The following is a 24040-nucleotide window of genomic DNA, read 5'->3' on the forward strand; positions in this document are numbered from 1 at the left end:
AGTTCCTGAGATGCCATGAACCTTGAAGGGAAACTAAAACAGCTGTAGAAAACCCAGTCTAACAACAGAAAGGGGGGCTGAGAGGTGAGTGAGATACAAAACAAGCAGAAGGACTTAAAGCGCTCCAAAGTCATCTCAGTGAGAGGAAGGAAGAAACTGAAAAGCAGCCATAGCAGCTTTGAAGAGTCTAGGGAAGAAGTGGAGAGGTTGAGAAAGTCCCAAAGAACAAAGAAGCCTTGCAGAGCCTGAGAGACTAGAGAAGAGCCTGAAAGAACGTCAGAGAAGACAGAGTAGGCTCAGAGAAGTTAAGAAAATAGCAGAAAACCTATAAATGTGAAGGATAACAAAGATTAGCCTCAGAAAGGTGGAAAAAAGTAGGCCAGAAAGAGACCCAGAGATCAGAGTAGCCTTGGAGAGGTGAAAAAGTACAGCAGACTGAAAGAATGCTGAGAGAGCAGAGAGTGGCCTCACAGACATGAAGAAAGAAGCAGATGTTAAAAGAGTCCAAAGAGAGCACATGGTACCACTGGAAGGCCATGGAAGTATGAGAAAGACTAGAAGAATCCCAGTGTATGCAGAGTATGCTTAGGGCAAGCCCTCCTAGCTAGGCTGGAAAGCCTGTTGGAAAACATGCTCTTGCCCTTGTTCCTCAAAGCAGGGGTCCACTCTCGTGAAAGCCAAAGCTCTACCTGCAACACTGGCTGTGCAGTCAGGTGTTAACCCATAGGTTGGGGGCCCTCCTGCCCAAGCCTTGCCTTTCCACTGGCAGGACCAGGGAGAACCTGGGCTCCAATGCCCTGTAGCCACCCTTGGTTTACTAAGGTCTCCCATTACAATATCCTTGCTGCACACATGGATGAGCAGGCCAGGGGAACAGGCCAAAGTCTGGACATGCCTTAGTACTCTCTTCAACAGTCTCAGGTCTAATTCCCCTCAATCAACAGGTCACGTGAGGTAGCAAACAAACTCAGTAGATGCCTCCATACCTTGTAGAAGGAAGTTTCCAACCACTGTCACAGTGCTGGCTCAAGTGTGGTTCAGATTCAGCTGGCTGTGATGCATTCCTTGGCAATTCACAGCACCTGTGTTGTCCTAGGATAAACAGTGGGGTGGTGAGTGACTGCATTAGAGCAGATGCTGGGATGCATGTATGTGCACACATTTGAGTATGGGAATGTCCTGTAGCTGTGTGGAAGCATGGAGAGACTCTGGGGGTTTTCTTTTCTCACTTTGTAGCAGGTTGACCCTCACCCACAGCTAAGCACCACACAATATCTCACTCACTCCTCTCACAAAACCACAGTAGGATGGGGAGAGCAAAAGCGAGAAAACTCATGGGTTGAGATATATATAGTTTAGTAAGTGAAGGAAAAAGTGATGCAAAAGCAGAGTGATGTCCAGAGCCCGTCTCTGAGCAATGGCTACCTCCCCAAAATCTCTCTCTCCTCAATTTCTGTTACTGTATATGATGTTATAGAGCATACAATATTATTTGGGTCAGCTGTCCTGCTTGTGTCCCCTCCAAATTTTTGCCTACCCCTGAGGAGGGCTGAGTGGGAAAAAGAGAAAGCCTTTATGCTGCGCAAGCACTACTCAGCAATAGCCAAAACATATGTGTCTTATCAGGGCTGCTTAAGTCACAAATCCAAAACACAGCATCATACAGCTTGCTACAAAGAAAATTAACACTATTCCAGACAGACCCTAGTACACTCTTAAGCATCACTTGAGTGCTGGTGGATAGAGACATCATGAAGATTCAGAGAGATGGGGAATGCAATTTTGCCTTTACTTCTTACAGACGACCATCCTCTCCAGACTTCCCAGACAACCCCACAGTTTGCAGTGTGGCATTGTCTCTGATCATCCCACTCTTGCTCACTGCATTCCGCAGATACAGAATAAGCTACTGAAACTACAGTTGCTTCTGCTGCCCAATGTAACTGGGCACAAAAGTTCTCTGCAAATGCTTTTCTCTCCTCAGAGATAATACAGCTCAGCACCGGGAGCAAAGATGGAGAAGCCATTCCCTTCATCAGTGTTATTCACTAGGAGATGAGGTGGACAGCAATGCCATCTCCAGTCATTGAACAAGGTTGCAAGTAGTCCCTGCATTCTTTCCTAGGTTGTAATGAAAGGTGGGAGAGGAGTGCATTCGGCTATGGGTAAGGGTTTTTTTCTCTGTATGTAGAATTAATGTTTATATTGAAATCTTAGGCTGACAGAGTTCAGTGCAGGTGTGATATGCACATAGAAGCACAGAAGGATGTGTAGTATCCCTGCCATATATGCAAAGTATGCTACACAAAGTAAGGGAAGTAGGGCAATGAGTGAAGTTTAGTCATTAGAACAACACACAGGGAGCAGCACTGCAGGATCAATGAGAACCAGCCCCATTTTGTTTGTGTTATACCTGAGAAACTGCACTGGTGCTGGCAGACTCGTTTTTGAGGTTATCTTGTTCTCTGACTGTTTTGGCTGTTTGGCTCAGGCCTGGATGTCATTATGCAATGCTGCAGTTAGAGATACATGGTTGTGCTAGCCTAGAAAAGATAGGAGTCCAAAATGAGTGCAGGTATCAAAGTGTTCTCTGTGCCCATGAATCCTCCATGTCCTTCTCTAGAGAAAAACAAACTAAAAGCTCTCTGTGGTTCTCCTGCTGCTACAATTGCATCTATTTGCATTTAAATTCAATTAATGTCAGTGAAGAACTCCTCCTTCAAAACAACAAACAACAAAAAAGACAAATTGAGATGCTGGAGCTCAGTCTACCCATAAAAGGAGAGAGAAAGACAACTGGCAATTTTAAGCAACCAAGTAATGGTGAAGTATTGGGTATGAAAGTGAGACAACTAGGGGGAAAAAGAATATCTAGAAATATGATAGAAAAGCGAAAGGAGACAAGGAAGACTCTCGGCTGTGGGTTGTGTTCTCCATGGGGGTAGAACAGGTACTACTTGGGATCATGGCTTCCAGGCAGTATCACTGAAAAAAAAAAAAGCATCAAAGAACTAAGATGTCCCTAGACCTTTTCCATTTCCCAAAGAGTGCAAAATAGGCATAACCAGGGAAAGCACAGCAAGAACAGGGTTAGAAAAGTATCTTCTAGAACACAGAAGGATGCAGGAGAGTCAGGTTAAGAAAGACTGCTTGACACATCTAACAGTTCTTTGAACAACAAATCAAGACAATGTGGACTTTCAAGGAAAGAATGCATAATTATTTGCTTCTACAGCTTCCTCCACATCTCAAGACCAATGCCATATTTGAGGTGGACAGCCATTGCCTTTAGATGTGATGCTCTGTAATAAGTAGAGTATTTCCTCATTCTCTTGCCTGTGGGCAACTGTACTTGTGAGTGTACAAGTTTGTGGATACCACATGTATCCTACAATTTCCTTTATACTGCAATACACATTCCCATGACAAATTCTTACAGTTTTTAAAAAGTGGCAGAACACTGTCAATATTTTATTTTAATGGCACAGTCATTGTATTGTTATGGGCTTTTTTGGGGCATGGAATGTTTGTATTTCAATCTTTCTTTCGTTGTTCTGTTTGGTTTCTGCTTAATCTCAGTTAATGGTGGCAGAATTATATTTCATTATCGTTTACGTTATCATTCTGTTGTATGCATGCAACATCACATTGATTATTAAAAATTAATCTCCTATGAAATGCAAATACCAAAGAATCACTGACTTTCCCCCCTCAGAAAATGTTTAATGGCAGTTTACCTTCCTTGTCTTGTCCTTGATATACTCAAGGGCAGAGAGCAGCTCTTTAGAAGGACATAGACAAGCTGGAAGAATGGGCTCAGAGAAACCTTATGAAACTGAACATGGACAAAAGCAAAGTTCTGCATCTGGGAAGAAATAACTTCTGGCAACAATACAGGTTAGGAAATTACCTGACGAGCAGCTATTCTGAAAAGGTGTCGTGATCCTAGTGGATGGGAAGCTGGATGTGATCCCACAGTGTGCCCTGGAGGCAGTGTAGGACAACTGCACCCTTAACTATAAAATAGCAGGACCCTACCCAGGATCTCAAAGGAATACTAGGGTTTGTTAACCCTGTCTAAAACACTGTACCCAGTTTGGTGCCCATCAGTACAAGAAAGGCACTGATCATCTGAAGCAATTTCAGCAGATGACCACCACGACAGTCAGGAAGCTGAAGCACTTGCCCTGTAAGAACAAACTGGTGGACCTGGACTTGTTTAACATGGAGAAGGCTTGGGTGGGAGCAGCTAACTTCAATCTTCCAGTACGTACAGAGGTTAACAAGAAAACCAGGCCAGGCTCTTCACAGTAGTGAATGGTGGCAGGAAGAGGCAGAAGGCTTAAGCTGTAATGATTGGATAGAGGCAAAATTTCTTCACCATAATGGGAGTCAAGTATCAAGTACTAGAAGAGGTTGGCCAGAGAGGTTGAGCAGTCTATATCCTTGTAGGTTTTAAGACCTGACTGGATACAGTCCTGAACAAAATGACTCATGATTGACCCTGATTTAATCAGGAGGTTGTGCAAGATCATATAATCATAGAATGGCTTGGGATGGAAGGGATCTTAAAGATCATCTAGTTCCAACCCCCCTGACATGAGCAGGGACATCTTTCAGCAGACCAGCCTGCTCAGAGCCCCTTCCAACCTGTCCTTGAACACTTCCATGGATGGGGCACCTGCAGCTCCTCTGGGCAACCTATTCTAGTGCCTCACTACTCTCACAGACAGAAGTTCTTCCTCATATAATCTAAACCCTCTCTCTTTCAGTTTAAAACCATTCCCCCTTGTCCTATCACTGCATGTCCATGTAAAAAAGTTACTTTCCCTCTTTGTTATAAGCCCCCTTTAAGTACTGGAAGGCCACAATGAGATCTCCCTGGAACTGCCTCTTCTCCAGGCTGAACAGCCCCAACTCTCTCAGACCGTCTACATAGAAGAGGTGCTCCAGCCCTTTGAACATCTTTGTGGCCCTCCCCAAAGATGACTGAAACGCATTCCAGCCTGAATCCTATTTTAATCCCCTGTCTGATCCAATTAAAGAAGCACTATGTTAGGGTTCTGACTGTAATTGACCTCTACTTCGGCTGTTTTTTAGCAGCTTGGAGACACTATGTCTGTTATTTTCCTACCAAGTGAAGGCATCAGAAGGAAGACTGAGGGAACTCATCTCACAGGGTTATATCGAAAGGAAAGAGTCAATGTACACAAGTTGCAACACAAGAAATTCTGGCTGGACAGAAGGGAAAAACTCTTTACCCCTGAAAACAGTTCAGCAAACATGCCTGGGGGAAAAAAAAAAAAAGGAAAAAAGAAAAGGCTGGATGAGAAACTGAGCAATCTAATCTAGATTTGAAGTTAGGCCTGCTTTGGTAAAGAGACTGCATTAAAGAACTTCATGAGTCCTTTCAAACCTGGTTCCTTCTATCATCCTACAATTTATGTACTAGGCAGCATCAGGGAGTTCTCTCTTTTATTTCCATTTGACCATTCCCTGAAAGAACGAATTTGTAACTCAAATCATGTGTCCAAAACTCTCCAGTTAATGCCTTTTTGCTGCTTGAAGCAGTGGCTGATGAGAATCAATTAACCCAATTATGTCTTCTTCAGAGAAGCTGTTAGACTGCACACAGTACATAAGATATCCACTGAAATCTTTGGATTTTAAAGGTTTTTAAGTTGTTGTTGCTATAAAGAGTCTGGCATTAGCATGTAGCTTCCTGAGAATACAGTTGCTCTAACAAGCTATGTTTTCACTGTAATGAAGATATTTTTATCTCAAGAAAGGCTTATGCTCCCTTATTAATTATCAGTCTAAACATACAAAGAAAGGGAAGAAACACACAACATAAATCTCAATTCTATCCCATGCTTCAAGGCATAGCAGCAGAAACTTTCGTCTCCTAGAAAACCGTGTGTTGTGCTAATGTAGCTTCAGATACACTTATGCAAATTCTACAAAAAACTTGACCATTATTTTAAAAATCCACAACTGGCAGTAATAAAAATAGAAATAGGTGATTCAAAGAGGCCCATGTTAAACATAAAGCAAGCAAAAAAAGATGTTCAACAGACACTTAATAGCTAAGGTGGTAAAAGAATCCCCCCTACCTCTATCCTATGTATATATTCATAAAGAAAGGCAGGACAGGAAGGATACATCCCCACAATTTTTATGTGCTTTCCAACAATGTCAATACAAATATCATGGCTGAGAAAAGATGTCTCTACTTCCAGAAAGCTCCTTTATTCCAGAAGCCTCATGTTCATGCCAGTAAAATACCTCCAGTGATTCACCACAGGCTGCTTGACTTTTTAACTCAGAAGAATAACCTTTTCTAACTCTGCATTCAGAGGCAAGGTCAGCACAGCCAGAATCTGGATATGTATCCTGCCTGACACTCCCCAAGAATTTGCGAAATTCATTTTCAATCCACCTGTGTTGTTTTTCGCATGCTGCTCAACAAAAATCCTTCACTGCAGGATGTGCTTCACTGACTGCACACATGTATGATGACTACATGGTTTTTTGAAGTTACCAGGCCCCTGGCTGACTGCAGACTGATGTAGCTGCTGTTACTGCCTGCTTTTCTGCTCAGCAGCTCCCATCCTAGACTATCTGCACCAAAAGGCTGGGGTCAACTACATTCATGACTGTGTCCTCTCTTACTAACTGATCCTAGAATCATAGAATCATAGAATCAGCTGGGTTGGAAGGGACCTCTGAGATCATCAAGTCCAACCCTTGATCCACTACCGCTGCGGTTGCTAGACCATGGCACTAAGTTCCACATCCAGTTTCTTCTTAAAAACCTCCAGGGATGGAGAATCCACTGGGCAGCCCATTCCAATGCCTGATTACCCTCTCTGTAAAGAAATTCTTTTTAATATCTAACCTAAACCTCCCCTGGCACAACTTGAGACCATGAGCTGCTGCTGCTGAGGCTTCTAGACCTCAGTCGTACCATGAAGCTGCCCATGGGCCCTGAGTGCCCACAACAGGCTGCAGCTCTAATTGCTGCTCTCTTTGCACTGCACTGGCTGACCATGCTTTGTGCACGGTGTGATGGTCACGTCTGCTGCCATGCCTGGCGTCAACGTTGCATCAGTTCTTTAAAAAGCTGCATGTGCAGAAATAAATCCGTGTATGAGCCCAAGTGTACCTGTGCTTCACAGGAAAATGAGGAGTTGTATTTCACAGGAAGATGATGGGCTGTTGTATTACCAAATTACCAGTAATTGCAACAAATATTTCTTGGTAAAGCAGAGGCCCATTACTATCAAGGCCAAGAATCAAAAGAACTAAAAGACCAGGTGGTGGGATACAGAGCAGTGGAGGGTGTATCACGGCTCTGGTTGGTGCAAGGGACTGTTATTGGTACTGGATCTGTTATCTATACTGGTACAGGTATTGATACCGTGACTGGAACTGGTACTGGGCCTGGAGCTGGGCCTGATACTGGCACAGGTACTGGTATAGGTACCTGAACTGGTACTGGTACTGGAATTGGGACTGAGATAGGAAATGAGCCTGGTAGTGTTACTGGAACTGTGATTGGAACTGGTACTGGAACTGGTACTGGGACTGGAACCAGGCCTGGCACAGGTACTGCTACTGGTATTAGAACTGGGACTGCTACTGGAACTTGGCCTGGTACTGGGACTGGAACTGGGCCTGGAACTGGGACTTGAAGTGCGCCTGGTACTGGTATTGGTGCCAGTCAGGACTGGTACAGGTACTGGGACTGGTACAGGTACTGGCATTGGCACCAGAACTGGGACTTGTATTGGGACTGGGACTGGTGCTGGAACTACACCTGGTACTGGTTTTAGTATTGCTCAGTATCGGTACAGTGCCTGGGATTGGACTTGGACTGGGACTGCGCCTGTGCCTCCGCCTCCGCCACAGCGCCTCAGTGTCCCCCTCCCTCGCCTCACGACAGTGGCTCCACCCCTCGCGTTCAGCACCACCCACTCCGCTGTCATTTGCATACCCGGCGCTGACGAGCCAATGGGGCGCAGCCCAGCGCGGGCGATCGCCCCGCCCCTTCCCCGGCCGCCGGTAACGGAAGCGCCCGGAGCGGAGCGGCCCCCGCGCGCGGCATGTGGGGAGCGCGCCCGGGGGGGGCGGCGCATGCGGTGAGTGCGGGCGGGCCGCGGAACGGAACGGAACGGAACGGCCGCTCCTCCCGTCCTTCTCCCTCGAGCCCGTGCCCCGCGCGCCCCGCAGGCCGCTGCCCCCCCCGCCCCGCCCCGTCGCCGAGCGCGCTGCCAGGTTGCGCAAGGGGGAGGGGGGCGTTGGCCACCGTGTGTGTAGGAGCGGCCTGCGGCCCCAATGAGGGGCTAGTGGTGCTGTGCTTGGCTCGATTGCCCGGCCGTGCCCTTGAGCTGCAATGGACTCGGCTCTGGAGGGTTCGGTGGCAGGTGTGACTGCGACGGTGGCCTTCGGCAGCACAGAGCCGGTGCGTGGGGGTGCAGGTGGGAAGGGCATTGTCATTTCACCTGGTGTCCCGTATTGGTGTTGATGGTGTTCCTCCTCGCCTCCCCTGCCAAGCCCTGCACGCTACCTCAGACAAGTCTCCTAATCAGGTGTCGTGTTCTCCGAGGAAGAGCCGGAGAATCCCTTGGCACTGCTTGTGTTTCCAGCAGGGAACTATACCAAGTTGGTGTTTGTAGGCACAATGTGCCAAGTGGAAGCGGACAGCACAAGAATGCAGACAGAGTAGCCCATTGGGATACTGTTATATTTTTTACCACGAGGGTGGTGAGGCACAGGTTGCCCAGAGAAGCCTGGATGCCCCATCCCTGGAAGTGTTCGAGGCCAGGTTGGATGGGGCAGGGTGTTGGACTACATGGTCTTATAAGTGGCCTTCCAGCCCAAACCATTCTGTGACTCTACACAGTATGAAGCATGTTTATCATTCAAACATAAAGTACTTCTAGAAAAACGAGGCAGTGCATTACCGGTAGTAGTAAGGCCATTCAGTCACAGCACACAACAAGCATTCATCATGTTTGGAGTGATGTTTTTCCTGCCCAAGTAATTAGTTTAATTTGAACTGTTCTGGTAACTCCTAGATCAGTAGAAACAGTGCTAATAAGTCCTTCTCAAAAAGCTACTTCATGCTTAATAAATGGTGTGTGTTTGATATTAAATTAATCAGTAATTCCCACCAGCATGTTGGATTTGTGTCACCTTTGAGAACAGCTTTCTTGGTTTTATGGCTTTACATGTTCATGCCTTCGGGTCATTTCTCCATGCTTCTGAAGTATCCTGGAATCTATCTGCTTACCCTAGACTTTGTGAAGAGGGTAATATGTGGATTAAATGTAGTATTTTTGAAAGCCATGGGAATAACTATCTCCCTAGTAAATAAGTTTATTCTGGAGGCTGTATTGCCCCAGAGGACTGTGTGTTGACAGGCACTGGTAATCATGCCTCTCTGCTTGTAAAGACATGTCCTCTCTTGTTGGAAAGGCATTACTGATTTGATTGATCAGAGTCAAGGCCCTGAACCAGCAGTGGGATGGAGCTGAGGTCTGGCCATTTTAGTGGGAATATGAGAAGACTTAACATTACCAAAAAAGCCTGAATTGCTTTTGTCTTAGCTTTAAAAAAGTGCAGGCTGCATCTGCCTCTCTGCCTTCTCTCTGTAGTGTAGAACATAGCCAAATGCTTACTTGAGAGAAAGAATCAAGTTGAAGGTGAAAGATTATAGTCAAAAACTGTTGGCCAGTTGTGCTTTTAACACCAAGTGAATGTAGGTTCTGTGACTCTGTATTGCTGTGAGGAATAGAAGAAAGGAAGAAATGTTGGCAGATGTCCTCTGAAATAGAGAATGGTTTTCTTACCTCTTTCAAAATATTTTTTCCATGCAGCTGATGTACCGTTAGTGTAGTTCTGCTTGAACTTGAGGTAGCAATCCATGTGTGTAGCCTTGGGCAGGCTTCCATTTGTACTGAAGTAGGTTTGCCCTCAGTTTCTGCAAGTTAGAGATGTGGAGGTCCGCTTCTGATTCCCCTGTTTTCTGAACACTCTTTGGAGCTTTTGATGATTATAATGCAGTCTATAGCTGTTATCACAAAGAAGTATCTCAGATTGTTTTTCAAACAACCACTAACTTGGGAAAAGTAGGGGGGAGGGAAGGGTAATGTTAGAAGTGCCTTCTGCTCTCCTGCTTCTTCAACTCCTGCCCCCGTAGCACTGTCCAGGTGGTTCTTTCGTCTAATTTCCAGTATTTGTCTTCTTTAGGACCTTACTTTTTCTCTGGGTTGAAGTGATCAGGAATCAACTGAAGCATCTAAGATACAGACTGCATATTGTTTGACTTACTTCTGCTGGAGCTTATTGTTTCACTTCTTGGAAGCAGAAGTGAAATTGAGGAAATTTTTGGGAAGAGTGCCAAAGTGTTTTGGTTAAACAGTTAAGAGTGGATAAATTGCTGACCTTTTCTGGGAGTGGTGCAAGCTTCTTTTTCTGAAAGGTTTCCCCCTAGCTTACGTAGAATTTTTGCTTGGGGAGGTTGTTGCAGAGGGTTGACTTGTTAGGAAATACATGCAAGTGGAGACAAGCACTTTCAGAGTTTTCAGAATTTTATTGGCGAATGAAGAATGAGCTGAAATGTGGCAGGGACTAACGGGTTCTTATAAAGGTATTCTAGCAGAGCTCTGGTTGTTTTGAACTTGTCTAGCTGGTGTTTGAACTTCTGGTTTGCAGCATCCACACCATACCATGAAAAGGAATTCCTCTGGTTCAGGAAGTTTATCTTTCACTTTTTTTGAACTTGACATTTGCAACCTTCCATAGGTGTCTCCTCCATTTGTCAGAAAAAAAATTTGATTCTTTATTCCCTGTTTGGTTTTGTCATGATTTTTAGACCTCTGCTTTCTTCAGTCCTTTTTCTTCCATCCTGCAGCACCTCAACTGTGATAGTCATTGCTTGTGTGGAAGCCACTCTGGCTTATGCTGTGAACCTTCTCTGTAAATACCAGTACAGAGTACCAGTAATTTTACTGTGTCATTTTTAAGTGGGTGTATTAGAGGGGGAAACTGTCCATCATGCATTGTGGAAGGATAATGTAGCGTGCTCTTACACAGTTAAATAACTATATTCTTTGACTTAGTTTTGAATTTTTTTTCTTACAACTTTTGATATCCAGTCTGATTTGTTCAGTGTTGGTGAGCAGCTAGTAGATGGTTTCATCAAGCTGTTTGATGTAACCCCAACGCTTAATTTCTGAGTAGCATGTAATGGAGAGGCTGTTGTGTATATCTGAATAGCCTTGATCCTACAGCCATCAGTGTGAAATTTAGCACCTCTCTTTGGTATGTTAAAGCCTATAACTTGCCTTTACTGGCATACTTTACAGACAATTAAGAGGGTTTTGAAAATATTTAACTAACTTAAAGGATTTAATACTGTGTAAGGAGCAAATTGAGAATTTTCCTCTGAAAAAGAAAAAACAAATATGCCCTCCATCTGCCAGGATTTTTTGTAAGTATTGCAAATGCGAAATTTTTTTTTGTGTATATGTGTGAATGTTTCAGGAAATGCTCCAAGGACCATCAGAAGATGTATTTCCAAAAATGGAAAGTCCAGTTGAAGAAATGGATACCTCTGATACCCAGTGGGGCTGGTTTTATTTGGCTGAGTGTGGTAAATGGCATATGTTTCAGGTAAATCCCTATGAAGTTATATTGGCTGTGGTGGATTTCCATGCATCCAACTACCTATTGCTGAATTTGTCTAAATGTGCTTTTTCACTTATTTTATTTATTTTGAAGACTGATTCAAACAGTCATTGCTCTATTAGCAGTGAAGATATTGAAAGGAGTTTCCGAACAAACCCACATGGTTCTCTGTCTTTTACGACTGCAAAGTTTAACTACATGCTAGACTTTTCAGGTATGTATCTTTTCATAGAATAAATTTAAATAATAGAAGGTGCCAGATACACAGCACATTTGTTCATCCAGCAAGTTATTGTCCTCCTATCTAGTGCAAAAACATTTAATTGAAAATGCCACCTTTACAGGAAAGTTCATATGAGTTTGTAGAAGCTGCTGCCCTGTTACATTTTTTTAGTGTAATTTATTACTGTGCTAGCATGTCTTGTTTCATAGCTGTGCATCATGTTACTTGCTGCTTGCCTCAGCTGCAGGTGGTGTGTAGCATACATCGATTAAACCATGAAGTTTGAACTGTTTTTCTTTAACATGCAACTTCCTGTAAGCTTGAAAAACCTCTTCCATTCAGAGTCTGTTTAAGAAACATTGCTATGAAGGAAGTTTTCTGCAAAATACTGGCATCAAAGTGATTTAATAATTGTGCAGGTAGTTGAAGCCAGTTCTGTTCTCAGACTAATAGGCAAAAAGATTTTCTAGTAAATTGTAAAGATCTCACTTGTGTCATTCTTGTTAATTACAGAATATTACAGGTTTCTAATGTATGCAACTAAATATAAATGTAATCTGTTCTTTGTTCGAAGATGTGTTCGAATAACTTCCTTTTTTTTTTTTTAGTTTTTCCATTTGTAGATTGTTTATTTTCTGATTAAATTACAAAACGGCTATATGTTTAAATACAGGAAATCAAGGAAATAAATATGTATTCTAATATACTCAAATTTCAAGTATTTCAAATACAGAAACTGAGGACTGGGTAAAATAACAATGTACTGGCCGTAAAGTAGTATGTAACAATACAAGAAGGTTTTATGTTTACTTATGTTGAATTGTCTGTTTCATATAACTGTTTTGCATCCAGAATAAAAACACTAAATGCAAATATTAAAGAACAATTTTTGTCACTGTCTGTAGGTCATATCTTACATTAAGGATAGTAGTAATATTCTTTGTTGTCCTGTTAAAGTCAGTGGAAGTTTTGCCAGTGATTCAGTGAAACTGAATTTTAGATGGGTATTCTAAAAATAAACATTTTGTATGTGTAATATTTGTGCATTTTGCCAACTCATAAATGACAATGCATTCAGAAATATTTATTGAAAATGCTGATTTGTTAATTGCTGAAAAAAGAATCCCTGTCAAGCAACTTAAGGTGTTGTAATGTTATTTTAAAAAATGTCACGTAAATGTTTCAGATGCTATAGATGAATTCTAGAAATTTTCAATTTAACTTTTGTTTTATGCTCAGTGATGAAACAAATCAACCTGACTACCCTTAAGCAACGTCCAATAAAGCGAGCTCCCTTTTCTATCAATTCATTCAGGTAAGGAAATAAAAGGAAGACTCCTTATTTTTATTTTATTCCTGATTCTTCTAAGTAAAATGAAACCAAAAAGTTTTGTCTTTATTGTTTATATTTATTTGCTTTTTGCATGAAACAGTTTGAGAGGCGAACCAATGTGTGAGAGCTAGTCAAGTGAAGAAAGAAGACATTTCATCAGAGTGACAAGAGAATTTTTAGTTTATTTTTTATCTTTTGTTTTCTCAGAAAGCAAGGAATTTGTATGGAGAGAGGGAAGGCATGCTGTATACTGATATCCTTTGGCAGGGTTCTTAAAGCTGAGCTTGACTTTAGCCATTGGACTCGCTTGCTCCTGTTGAATCAGAATTGGGACAGTTTGTTCCATTCATAAATTATTTAGAACTATTACTGTAACAGCAAAAAAGATTGAGTTATATTTTCTTGCCTGTGTTTTAGTCATTTGCTCTAAAATGATTTGAAGTTAAAGAAATTGTGTTGTAGCAACCAGATTTTTTTAGTCTAATTGCTTTAGTTTTTTACCTTTTGATCGGTCATTAGATGGAAAGCCCCGCTGATGTAAATCTGATGTTCTCTCAGCAATAAAGTGAACTGTGCAGTGATACTGCCACAGGTGAAATTGACTGCATGGAATATGTGGGGTTTTTTTCCCCAGATAGTTTCTGAGAAATAATTATACTTCTGAATTGTAGGCTGGTTATACATTCAAAATGAAATTTGTCATTTTTCATAAGAAATGTACTAGCCATCTGTTTACACTTACTTTCAAGAAGGCTTGGTTTTTTTGAAGTGTTAGCTGTTTTTTCACTAGATATTTGCTGAACAGTGCATGCAATGATGTGGCAATTTACCTTTTTTTGTTTCTCTAATAATTGCATTCAGTACTCTGATTTCCATGTGATGACATTGTTTACTTTCAGGTGATTCCTTCTTTTAGTCCCAGTTTTAAGGCTTAAAAGCTGCTACATATGCAGTGCATATGCTTAAAACGCTCTTTTTTAAGGCTTTGTTGTTTTGTTTTTTTCTTTTAAATAAACTGTAATTTTCAAGTGTGTATTTTTAACATGATGCTTTTAATTACTTCAAATGAGGGCTCAGTTTCCAGATAGACTAGTTGTAATTCCTCATAGTGTGGAGTGTTCGGGCTGTGTGTTCACTGTCACATTTCTAAATCAATGTTGCTCTAGTAATGTTGTGGAACTTTTTGACCACTTCTTCTGCTTTATCTTCCTGTCTTCTGTTGGGTACATGGTGTATTAAAACTGTTCATTGCCATAGTTTAGTTATAAAAAGCTAAGGGAGAATTTGAATACAAAATAAGACCTCTTGCCTTTGACTTTACCTGCTGGCAACAGCCTTTGATTGAATTAAAACCCTGAGTAGTTCTGCGTAAACCTTGTGGGGTTTTGGTCTTTTTGCATACTGTATTGTTTGGAGCAGGAGTTTGACAGGAAACAAATGCCTCATGTCTTTAGTGTGATGTATTTTTACCTTTTTTGTTTGAAGTTTCATCTGTGAAAATGAGGCTATCCCTATGCCTTCACACTGGGAGAATGTAAATACTGAGGAGCCATACCAGGTAAGAGTTGGTACGCAAGTTGGTCAAAAACGTGGGATAATGAAATAATGCATTGAATTGAAATCGTACTAACCTCTTTTTTTCCAGCTTATTCCATTGCAAAAGAAAACAAATGAATATAATGAAGTTTCTAGTCTCTTTGGAAAAACAATGGATAGCCACCGAATTAAAAGAATTAAGAGAATACAAAATCTAGACTTGTGGGAGTTTTTTTGCAGGTGAGATTATTTCTAAACCCAACAGTCTTAGGATTGTTAATGGAGCAAGTTTTGAAGTCATGTAGCAGAAATATGTTTAACTGTTTTTATTATTAATGAAAATTTGTGTTACTTTTTATCTTTTAAAAATTTTCTTATTTGTCATTTCTCTCTATTCAAACTTCCATTTTCAAGACTGTAGCTTTTACAGGTGCAGAAATGTAATACTTGTAGAATTGCATTAGTTGTAGTGTAGCACAGATAAGACTAATGCATTAAAGATGTTCAGAATGTCTACCTGCCCATAATACTTACAGTGAAGGAGAACAAAACCAAGCTTTTTGTAAAATAAGTCCTTGAGAAGATTGTATTATTTTAATTTTTACTGAACAAAGCAAATGAATATTTGTGTCTTGTTGAGTTTCTCAACCTTATGAAACCCAGGACAGAATTAAGTGTCTAATAAACACATATTTCTCCAATTTCCTTAAGTTTAATGTACTACAAAACCTTGTTCTGAGTTCTTGGCTTTTCCCTCTTCATGTTGTGCCAACCTGGAAGAAGTAGGAAGTGCTCAGTTCTGCATCCACTTATTTTGCAGTATCAGTCTTAAGCAGTTGTATTGTGTAGCCTCTAAGAAGGAGTACATATCAGAAGTTTTAAAGATGTATTACACTAATAAAACCAACTGAACTAAGTTAAATAGTGAGGAAATAACTAAGAAGATGTATATTAAAATAAGTTTTGTGATTTTTTTTTTTGAAAGATATGTAATTTATTTTTAATTGAGAGCTATATCACTAATATATATAAAGAAATTATTTTCTTTATAATGCTGATGGTTAAATGAGTTCTCGTACTCTTAATTAAGTTTGTTTATTCTTGGAGAAGTAAGGAAAAAGGTCAGCAGAACTGCTGCTTGGACTTCAGAGGTCAGACTTTGGCTTGTTTAGAAGACTGTTTGACAGAATCCCTTGGGAGACAATCCTGAAGGGCAAAGGAGTCCAGGAAGGCTGGGCATTCTGCAAGAAGGAAATCCTAAAGACTCATGTCCCTGTGTGCTGAAAGACAAGCAGTCGAGGAAGAAGACCAGCCTGGCTGAACAGAAAACTTTGGATGGAACTTAGGGGAAAAAGAGAGTTTATGACTTTTTGGAAGGAAGAGCAGGCAACTCAGGAGGATTAAAGGATGTTGTGATGTTATGCCAGGAGAAAATTAGAAGGGACAAAGCCCAACTAGAACTTAGTCTGGCCACTGCTGTGAAAGACAATAAAAAGTATTTTTATAAATAAATCAACAACAAAAGGAGGGCTATGGAGAATCTCCATCCTTTACTGGATGTGAGGAGAAAAGTAGTGACAAAGGATGAGGAAAAGGCTGAGGTACTTTAAATACTGAGGCAAAGAAGGCATTAACAGTAAGACCAGTTGTTCTCCAAGTGCCCAGACCCTGACCTGGAAGATGGAGACAGGAAGCAGGATGGAGCCCCCATAATTCAAGGGGAAATTCTCAGTGACCTGCTACACCACTTAGACACACACAACTCTAGGGGGCCAGATGGGATCCACCTGAGGCTACTAAGGGAGCTGGTGGAAGTGCTCACCAAACCATTTTTTTACCAGCAGTCCTGGCTCCCCTGAGGAGGTCCTAGTAGACTGGTGGTGAGCAAATGTGACACCCATCCACAAGAAGCATCGGAAGGAGGGTCTGGGGAACCACAGGCCTGTCAGCCTGACTTTGATGCTTTGGAAGGTTATGGAACAGCTTTTCTTGAGTGCCATCACACAGCATGTATGGGACAACCAGGGGATCAGGCCCAGCCAGCAAGGGTTTAGGAAAGGCAGTTCCCAGTTGATCAACTTGTTCTCCTTCTATGACAAGGTGCATGAGGGAAAGGCTGCAGATACTGTTTACCTGGACTTCAGTAAAGCCTTTGACACTATTTCCCACAGCATTCTGGAGGAGCTGGCAGCCCATGGCTTGGACAGGTGCACTGTTCACTGGTAAAAACATAGCTGGATGGGTGAGCCCAGAGAGTGGTGGTTAATAAAGTTATATCCAGTTGGTGGCCAGTCACCCTGATCTCCAGGGATCAGGGTTGGTGCCAGTCCTGTTTTGTATCTTTATTGATGATCTGGACGAGAGGATCGAGAGCACCCTCAGTCTGTTTGCAGACAGCACCAAGCTGGGTGGGAGTGTTGATCTGCTGGAGGTTAGAAAGGCTCTGCAGAGGGATCTGGACAGGCTGGATAAATGGGTGAGGCCAATTGTATGAGGTTCAACAAGGCCAAGTTCCAGGTCCTGCACTTGGGTCGCAACATGCAGCACAACAGGCTTGGGGAAGAGTGGCTGGAAAGCTGCCCAGCAGAAAAGGACCTGGAGGTGCTGTTTGACAGCTGGCTGAACATAAGCCATCGATGTGCCTAGGTGACTGAGAAGGCCAATGGCATCCTGGCCTGTGTTAGAAATAGTGTGGCCAGGAGGACCAGGGAAATGGTTGTCCCTCTGGGCAGTGGTGAGGCTGCACCTTCTGTGTTCAGTTTTGAACCCCTTACTACAAGAAAGACACTGAGCATGTCCAGAGAAGGGCACTGAAACTGGTGAAGAGTCTGGAGCACAAGAGTTTCAAGGAGCAGCTGAGGGAACTGGTATTGTTTAGCCTGGAGAAAAGGAGGCTCAGGAGAACACCTTATTCAGCTGCCTGAAAGGAGGTTGTCGTAAGGTGAAGGTCAGTCTCTTCTTCCCATATAAGAAGCGACAGGACAAGAGGAAATGGCCCTCAAGTTGTGCCAGGGCAGGTATAGATTGGATATTAGGAAAAGCTTCTTCCCTGAAAGGGTTGTCAGGCATTGGAATGGGCAGTCCAGCACAGTGGTGAAGTCACCGTCCTTGGTTTAGTGGCAGACTTGTCAGTGTCAGGTTAATGGCTGGACTCAAAGGGTTTTTCCAACCTAAATGACTCTGTAATTCTAATTGCAAATTGATTTGCTTATATTTACCTTGTGTAAATATTAAGGCTTATTTGCTTGGCCTTGTGTTTCACCATCTACCTTCCTAGAATTATGTTTCTCTAGAGGTATATTTATACATATCTTAGTTTCTGACAATAGGAGTGGCAAGCAGGCTTCAAAGTAAATGTTCTTTGAGTCTCCAGTGTAGATGGCAGAGGAAGGCTAAGGAAGACCTTTTTTTCCTTAGTTTAGGAACTGATATAATTTGGAAACTGTACTAGTTTTCATGACTGGTCAGTGAACAGAATTCGTAGTTTAAGAACTCTGAATCTATGGATGCTGTGCCAAAATACTCTCAAGATATGAAACTGAGAGTGGGAATTAGAATTTCATATGTCAGGAGTATTACAATATCACCATATAATTGACTAGAAACCAAAGTACTTTTTAGTACTTATACAGTATAAAAGTATATGGAGAAAAGTAATTTCAGTTTTAAAATATTTTTTCCTGTATAAAAACAATACAAGTAGCAATGAAAATTGCTAGATTAAGTGTATGCAATTGAGGCTTAGCTGCTTTTCTTCTGAGGGTAAAACACTGCCTTGGAGTAGATGGGCTTACAAACACTGGTGAAAACATCATTGCCTGGTAGTATATTAGAAAGTAATAGGTATTCCAGCATTTCGAATTCCCTAGAAGTTTGTTTGGTGCCCCAGGTAGGAATGTTCAAAATAAGATGAAGCTTAGTCTAGCATATTTTTGTTTGTGCATCTCAGTTGCAGTTGCAGAGGAGTACAGCAAGTAAAAATGGTGTTGGTCAATCAGATTACCTAAGTGCTTGCATGTGTACAAAGAGCATCTCTATGGGTACTTAGTTTTGCTGTAGGTTTTTCCTTTTATTGAGCAAACTGGCTGTACAAAAACATTGTGAGTGGTGGATTAATTTTGTTGAGCTGGATTAGCTTGTCAGTGCTGGTGAAAACTGCTAAGATGATGCTTTTTAGAATAGTTGGGCTCCTCGATTTCTGTTCCAAATTAACAAAATATCCTGTTGTGGCATTTCTTCATTCTGCAGAACCAGCTTCCCAGTGTGCCCAGTATATTCTGCTACTTATGAGGAACAATTGCTACTTAAACTTTCGTAGTTTTGAAAAAGTGTTTTGTTTAATTGATAAGATCAAGGATTACATTTGAGCATTGCTTGAATGATTATTTGCATCACTGTAGTGGTCAAAACACATTTGCCTCTTTCAGTAGTTCCCATATTAATGACAATTCTAAATTGGTTTTAGGAAATAAACTGGTCAGAGATAGTGAAGGACTGTTACAGAGCATTCTTTGACAATTGAACATTCACTTTTTCTATAAATTTGTTCTGTTCCCTTGTTTCAAGAGAAGTTAGGCTACATTATGTATTGCCAGAGATGATCAGCCAGCAATAGAGGGCTAATAATAGAAAAATTTTGAATGTTCAGCATTAGTAGCCCTTAGATTGAAAGGTGTTTCCTCACACAGGTAGTTTTCTCAAGATGAAGGGAATCTTGGTTTAGTTGAACTGCTAATAGAGTGGAACTTGAGTGCCTGAAGCCTGTCTGTCTCTGATAAAAAAATATTCACTAATAAGATTAGTAGTGAAACTCCCAGATGCCATTGAGATTATACTGACATTCTTCTTATTTGGAAAGCAGTTGTAGGGAAAAAAACATACAGAAAAAACTGAGTTGCCAAGACATAGATATTTTAGTTTGCACTGAGTGGGGCAGAAAAAAAACCCAAACAAAATGCTGAACAATAAAACAGATAAAAGTATCATTCAAGCTAACTACTGCAAGATTTTCACTTCTGTGAAATGTACTTATTTATAAATAAAGCATAATAGCAATGTAATGCCATTAATATGATCAAGAGTCATCACTGTCTGTCTCTTTCTCTTTCCCTGGATGTTTTTGATAAGACTTCCCCAGACTGCTTCTAAACTCTTCCCCAATTCAAGCATGCACTCCAGTTATAAGCAGATTGCTTAATTTGATAAACCTGAGTGTGTGGCACTGTGCCCCATGCACTGTAGCTGTTATTGGAAGAAAATTCAGGTACACAGATTAGAACAAAGCAGTGATGTGCTCTGACTTGACTTTGCCTGGACAGTCAAGGGATCATAACTATGAACAGCTCAGTGAGTTAGACACAGCTGTAGAGTCAGCTTCTTCATGGATCTTAGGAAAACCCAACTGACAGAAAGTCACTTAAAGATTGATGGAAAATATATCTGCTCTTTAATTGGAAGTGTGCTATGGCTTTCCGTCCATGAAACTAATATACATTCACCTGTAGTATAAGGAGGGTTTTTGGTAGGGTTTTTGTCCAAAATTTTAGAGTGACGTAACCCTGCCAATGCACAACTATGTCTTTTAAAAAGTATTAGTGAACCATATTAGTGATCATGTGGAAGTAAATTTGCCTAAAACATTAGGTGATTTTATTTTTAATATTTGTGCAATTTACCTAGGTAGTAGTACTTCATAATCTACCAACTTTGCTATGCCTCCCACCATGCTATTTAAGTAGGTGAAGGGAACAAAATGTGAGAAATATGTACTTTTTTAAAAAATCTATCTGTAGAAAATGACCACACTACAACTAATGCCAAATGAACTAAGGTGATAAATTGGTATAAAAAACCTTTTTTCCTAACCTTGGATTATGTCTGAAAATAGTCCACAGCATTCAGAAAACTGTGATTTCTAAACATGTACCTTAATAATTCTAACCTGTTTAAAAAATAGAACCATCTAGGCATTTGTCAAAGTGGACTGTATGCAATGTTTTAGGTTTGTCCTCTCTGCAGTGTTTTCACGGTAGTAACTTAATGTGATTGTACAGCTGTTTGTAATGCTGTATTGTGTGTTTTCTGTAGGAAAAAAGCTCAACTGAAGAAGAAAAGGGGTGTCCCAACGATTAATGAGCAGATGCTATTTCATGGCACCAGTAATGAATTTGTTGAAGCAATATGTATTCATAACTTTGACTGGAGAATAAATGGGATGCATGCTGCTGTGTATGGAAAAGGTAAGTATAGTTGTCACATACAACAGTTTGGTAATCCTAACAGTTCTACATTGATAAGTGTTCCTTATAGATTATACTTGGTGATGCACACTCTCTGTTTGTCCAAGAGCTGTTTAATACAGCTCTGCTTTTACATCAAGTGTAATTAAGAAAGTTAATTACATGTAATCACAACTGGCTGGTAGGACCAGGGAGCACGGGGAAGGGATGCCCAGCAAAGCAGTGTTGATCACAAGACAATCTCCCTACTGAAATGTTCACACTAAAAATATTTGGTCATGTTGCTGTAATTCAACAACTTAAATAAAAGAAAAAAAGGATTGCTAATGAAGATAAAAGAACAGACATTTTTCATCATCCTGGTACCTATATCCATGCTCTAGTGGTTAAGCTGTCATGGTAAGAATGTGATCAGATTTCTTTTTTTTTTATTTGAAAGGGACCTACTTCGCCAGAGATGCATCATATTCCAGCCATTTCTGCAAAGAGAGCATGAAGCACGGAGATACTTTCCAGATTCATGGCGTGAACCTGCAGCCTCATCTGCATAGACCAGATAAAGTCATGTTTCTTGCTCGTGTATTAACTGGTGACTATATTGGTGGAGATTCAAAATACATAAGACCTCCTTCAAAAGATGGAAGTTTTGTGAACTTGTATGACAGCTGTGTGGATAATACCTGGAACCCAAAGATCTTTGTCATCTTCGATGCCAACCAAATCTACCCTGAGTACTTAATAGAATTTTGTTAAGTTTGAACTGAGTATTGTTTGTGTATTTTTGATATTTTTGTTTCTTTCATAAAGACAACAACATGAAAACATGAAGCATTAAAGGAGAGATGTGAAAGAAAAGGTGGGATACATTTATGGAGGAGGCAAGCTATTAAGTACATAAGAGAGATTGGTGAACTTTTTTAAAAAAATATGTAAACTTTATTCGTGCATTTTTCAAATGTAGAGACTGTTAGAAATTTGAGATTGCTTAGTGATCCTTAAATACATTGGTTGTTGGGAAGTTTTCAAAGGCAAGATTTTACATTCTGATTTTTTAAAAATATGTTAAAATTATTAATGTGGTAGAAATATGCCTCTAATATAGTATGCATATGATGAAACTAATCTTTTATAAAGATTGTCTATAAAACATAAAGTAACAACAGCAAAACCCCAGGGGACTTGGCTACATATGTGTGTTTGTCTGTGTTCTGTATACACGTTGCTTTGTGTTTGGAGGTCTCTTAGTTTGTATTCTAAACGTATTAAAAAAATAAATTTATAGTACCTCCATCAGTTTTCTCCAGATAAAGTTCAACAAAGATGTTAGGTTTAACTTTAGGTACATTTTACTGTAAGCTTCAATTATATACTTGCAAAATTACAAAGCCCTTGCACTAGGATTTGACCTTTGATTTTGATAGAATTGAGGCCACTAAATTCTTGTGGTTGTTAATTGTTTTGTATGCAACTGCTGAGCTCACTGTTGGGATATCAGCAGTGCCATACACCTTTCTGAGTTCTTATTCTATGGAATTTTTTCCATCTTGTTACAGTATTCATGTGCTGCTGTGGTTCCTGTCTGGTTGGAGTTTAAGAAGCATTCAGTGCTCATGTACTTACTGTTACTGAAGACAATGTTTAGATTAACTTTACTGGAAATAATACAGTTAAACTAACAATGAAAATTTCAAAAGATGCCATCCTTTAAACACTTTAATAGAAAGCTTTCCATAACAGTTGTGTTGGCCAGGTTTTCATAGCTGGTATAGTTCACATGTAGAAAGAGCCAAAGAGACAATATTTGGGTAAAAAACAAACTTGAGTACCTAAAAGCATGAAGAACCCGAAGAAGGGGCTGTTGCAGTGAAATGCACTTACCTGTTAAACGATTTGCTATGAAATTGTGTCCCTTGTGTTCTTTGTTAAAGGACCTTAGTAGCACTAATGAACAAAGCTGAAGCCTTTTGACCAGTAACAATTCCCTGTAGAAATAGTATGTATTTGTGGCAGATATAGAATGATCTGTATTGGTCTATTATAGAATTGTTAATTGACGTATTGGATCAAAGGCTCTGTTTAAAATCTGTTGTATTTAAAAGGCATTGCAACTTCTGGGATGACCACATCTGCTAAAAGTCATATTAAACCGATGGAACTGGAAGCAGAATATGACTACATATCTGGCATCATAATTGATGACACAGATATCTCCTTAGTGCTGTTATTGATGCCTGTCAGTAGATCTTACACAAGCTGTGTGTCTGTTTGTATCTGTAATTTCATGGCAAGTTTTCCTTTTGCTTCTATCCCTAAACCATTTAGGGCTAAAATGCATTTTCCTTTATTTTAGGAAATATGATTTCTGATCCCAGTTGGGAACTCTAGGTTCTACTGTTGTAGGTATGATTTGTGTTTGATTCACTACTAAACTAGCTGTGCAAAAGGCACTTTGTTCCCCATGCTGTATAAAATAATAGCAGATCACACAGGGAATTTGTGAATTACTGAGTCCTTTGTATTCTGATACAGTATTCTACAGAGCATACATTTTGTGAAACTAAAAAATAACATGTGCTGTTGTTCCTTTGATTTGGTCTTTTTTTCTTCTGAGATCTGAACTGACCTTTTTAGTTAAGAAAACTGAAGTTTCTTTTTTTGCATCTCATGGACACAAAATACCATAATCTATACTGATCTTGGAGACTTTTCCAGTTGTTGGTGTGGTGGTGTCTTGTTTGCTACATAATTCAAATTGAATGGTAGAATCTTAATCTTACCAAATCATTGCATAACTGAAGTTTTAGCTCTTCTTTCAGTGTAGTGTTGTGCTTTTTGGTGTCTATTTTTGTGCTGCTGAATATGTTATCAAAGCTGTTTGTAAAGTAACCATCCTTTTTCTGGCAAGGGGAGATAGATTATTATTGCAAAGTCCAGAACTGTACAAGTAGCCAGTACAGGAGATAGTTGGACTTAATAAAAGAATCAGTGAGAGAGGAAGGGGAGGAAAATAATTTC

General features: G+C 40.5%; 1 protein-coding gene and 1 long non-coding RNA gene across 4 annotated transcripts; one reads left to right on the top strand and one right to left on the bottom strand.

Moving 5' to 3' along the window:
• Nucleotides 1-900: 900 nt before the first annotated feature.
• LOC113942895 lies at nt 901-8074 on the bottom strand. The gene is made up of 3 exons (XR_003526103.1): nt 7997-8074; nt 5135-5287; nt 901-1092 (listed from the first exon to the last, which is right to left on the bottom strand). It is a non-coding gene; the product is annotated as an uncharacterized LOC113942895 (long non-coding RNA).
• Nucleotides 8057-21944, top strand: PARP11 (poly(ADP-ribose) polymerase family member 11). 3 transcript variants are annotated; one of them, XM_027634027.1, is made up of 8 exons: nt 8057-8141; nt 11551-11679; nt 11788-11908; nt 13157-13232; nt 14736-14808; nt 14896-15026; nt 20874-21025; nt 21465-21944. In XM_027634027.1, the coding sequence occupies exons 1-8, from the start codon at nt 8106-8108 to the stop codon at nt 21776-21778; spliced, it is 1032 nt and encodes a 343-aa protein (XP_027489828.1). In that variant the 5' UTR covers nt 8057-8105; the 3' UTR covers nt 21779-21944. The 3 variants fall into 3 exon arrangements, with proteins under 3 accessions (XP_027489828.1, XP_027489819.1, XP_027489838.1); XM_027634018.1 differs by lacking the exon at nt 8057-8141 and adding an exon at nt 8196-8464; XM_027634037.1 differs by lacking the exon at nt 8057-8141 and adding an exon at nt 8370-8480.
• The last annotated feature ends 2096 nt before the right edge of the window (nt 21945-24040 follow it).

The sequence above is a fragment of the Corapipo altera genome, unplaced genomic scaffold (genome assembly GCF_003945725.1).
Source record: "Corapipo altera isolate COAL_440 unplaced genomic scaffold, ASM394572v1 0, whole genome shotgun sequence".
Lineage (NCBI taxonomy): Eukaryota > Metazoa > Chordata > Aves > Passeriformes > Pipridae > Corapipo > Corapipo altera.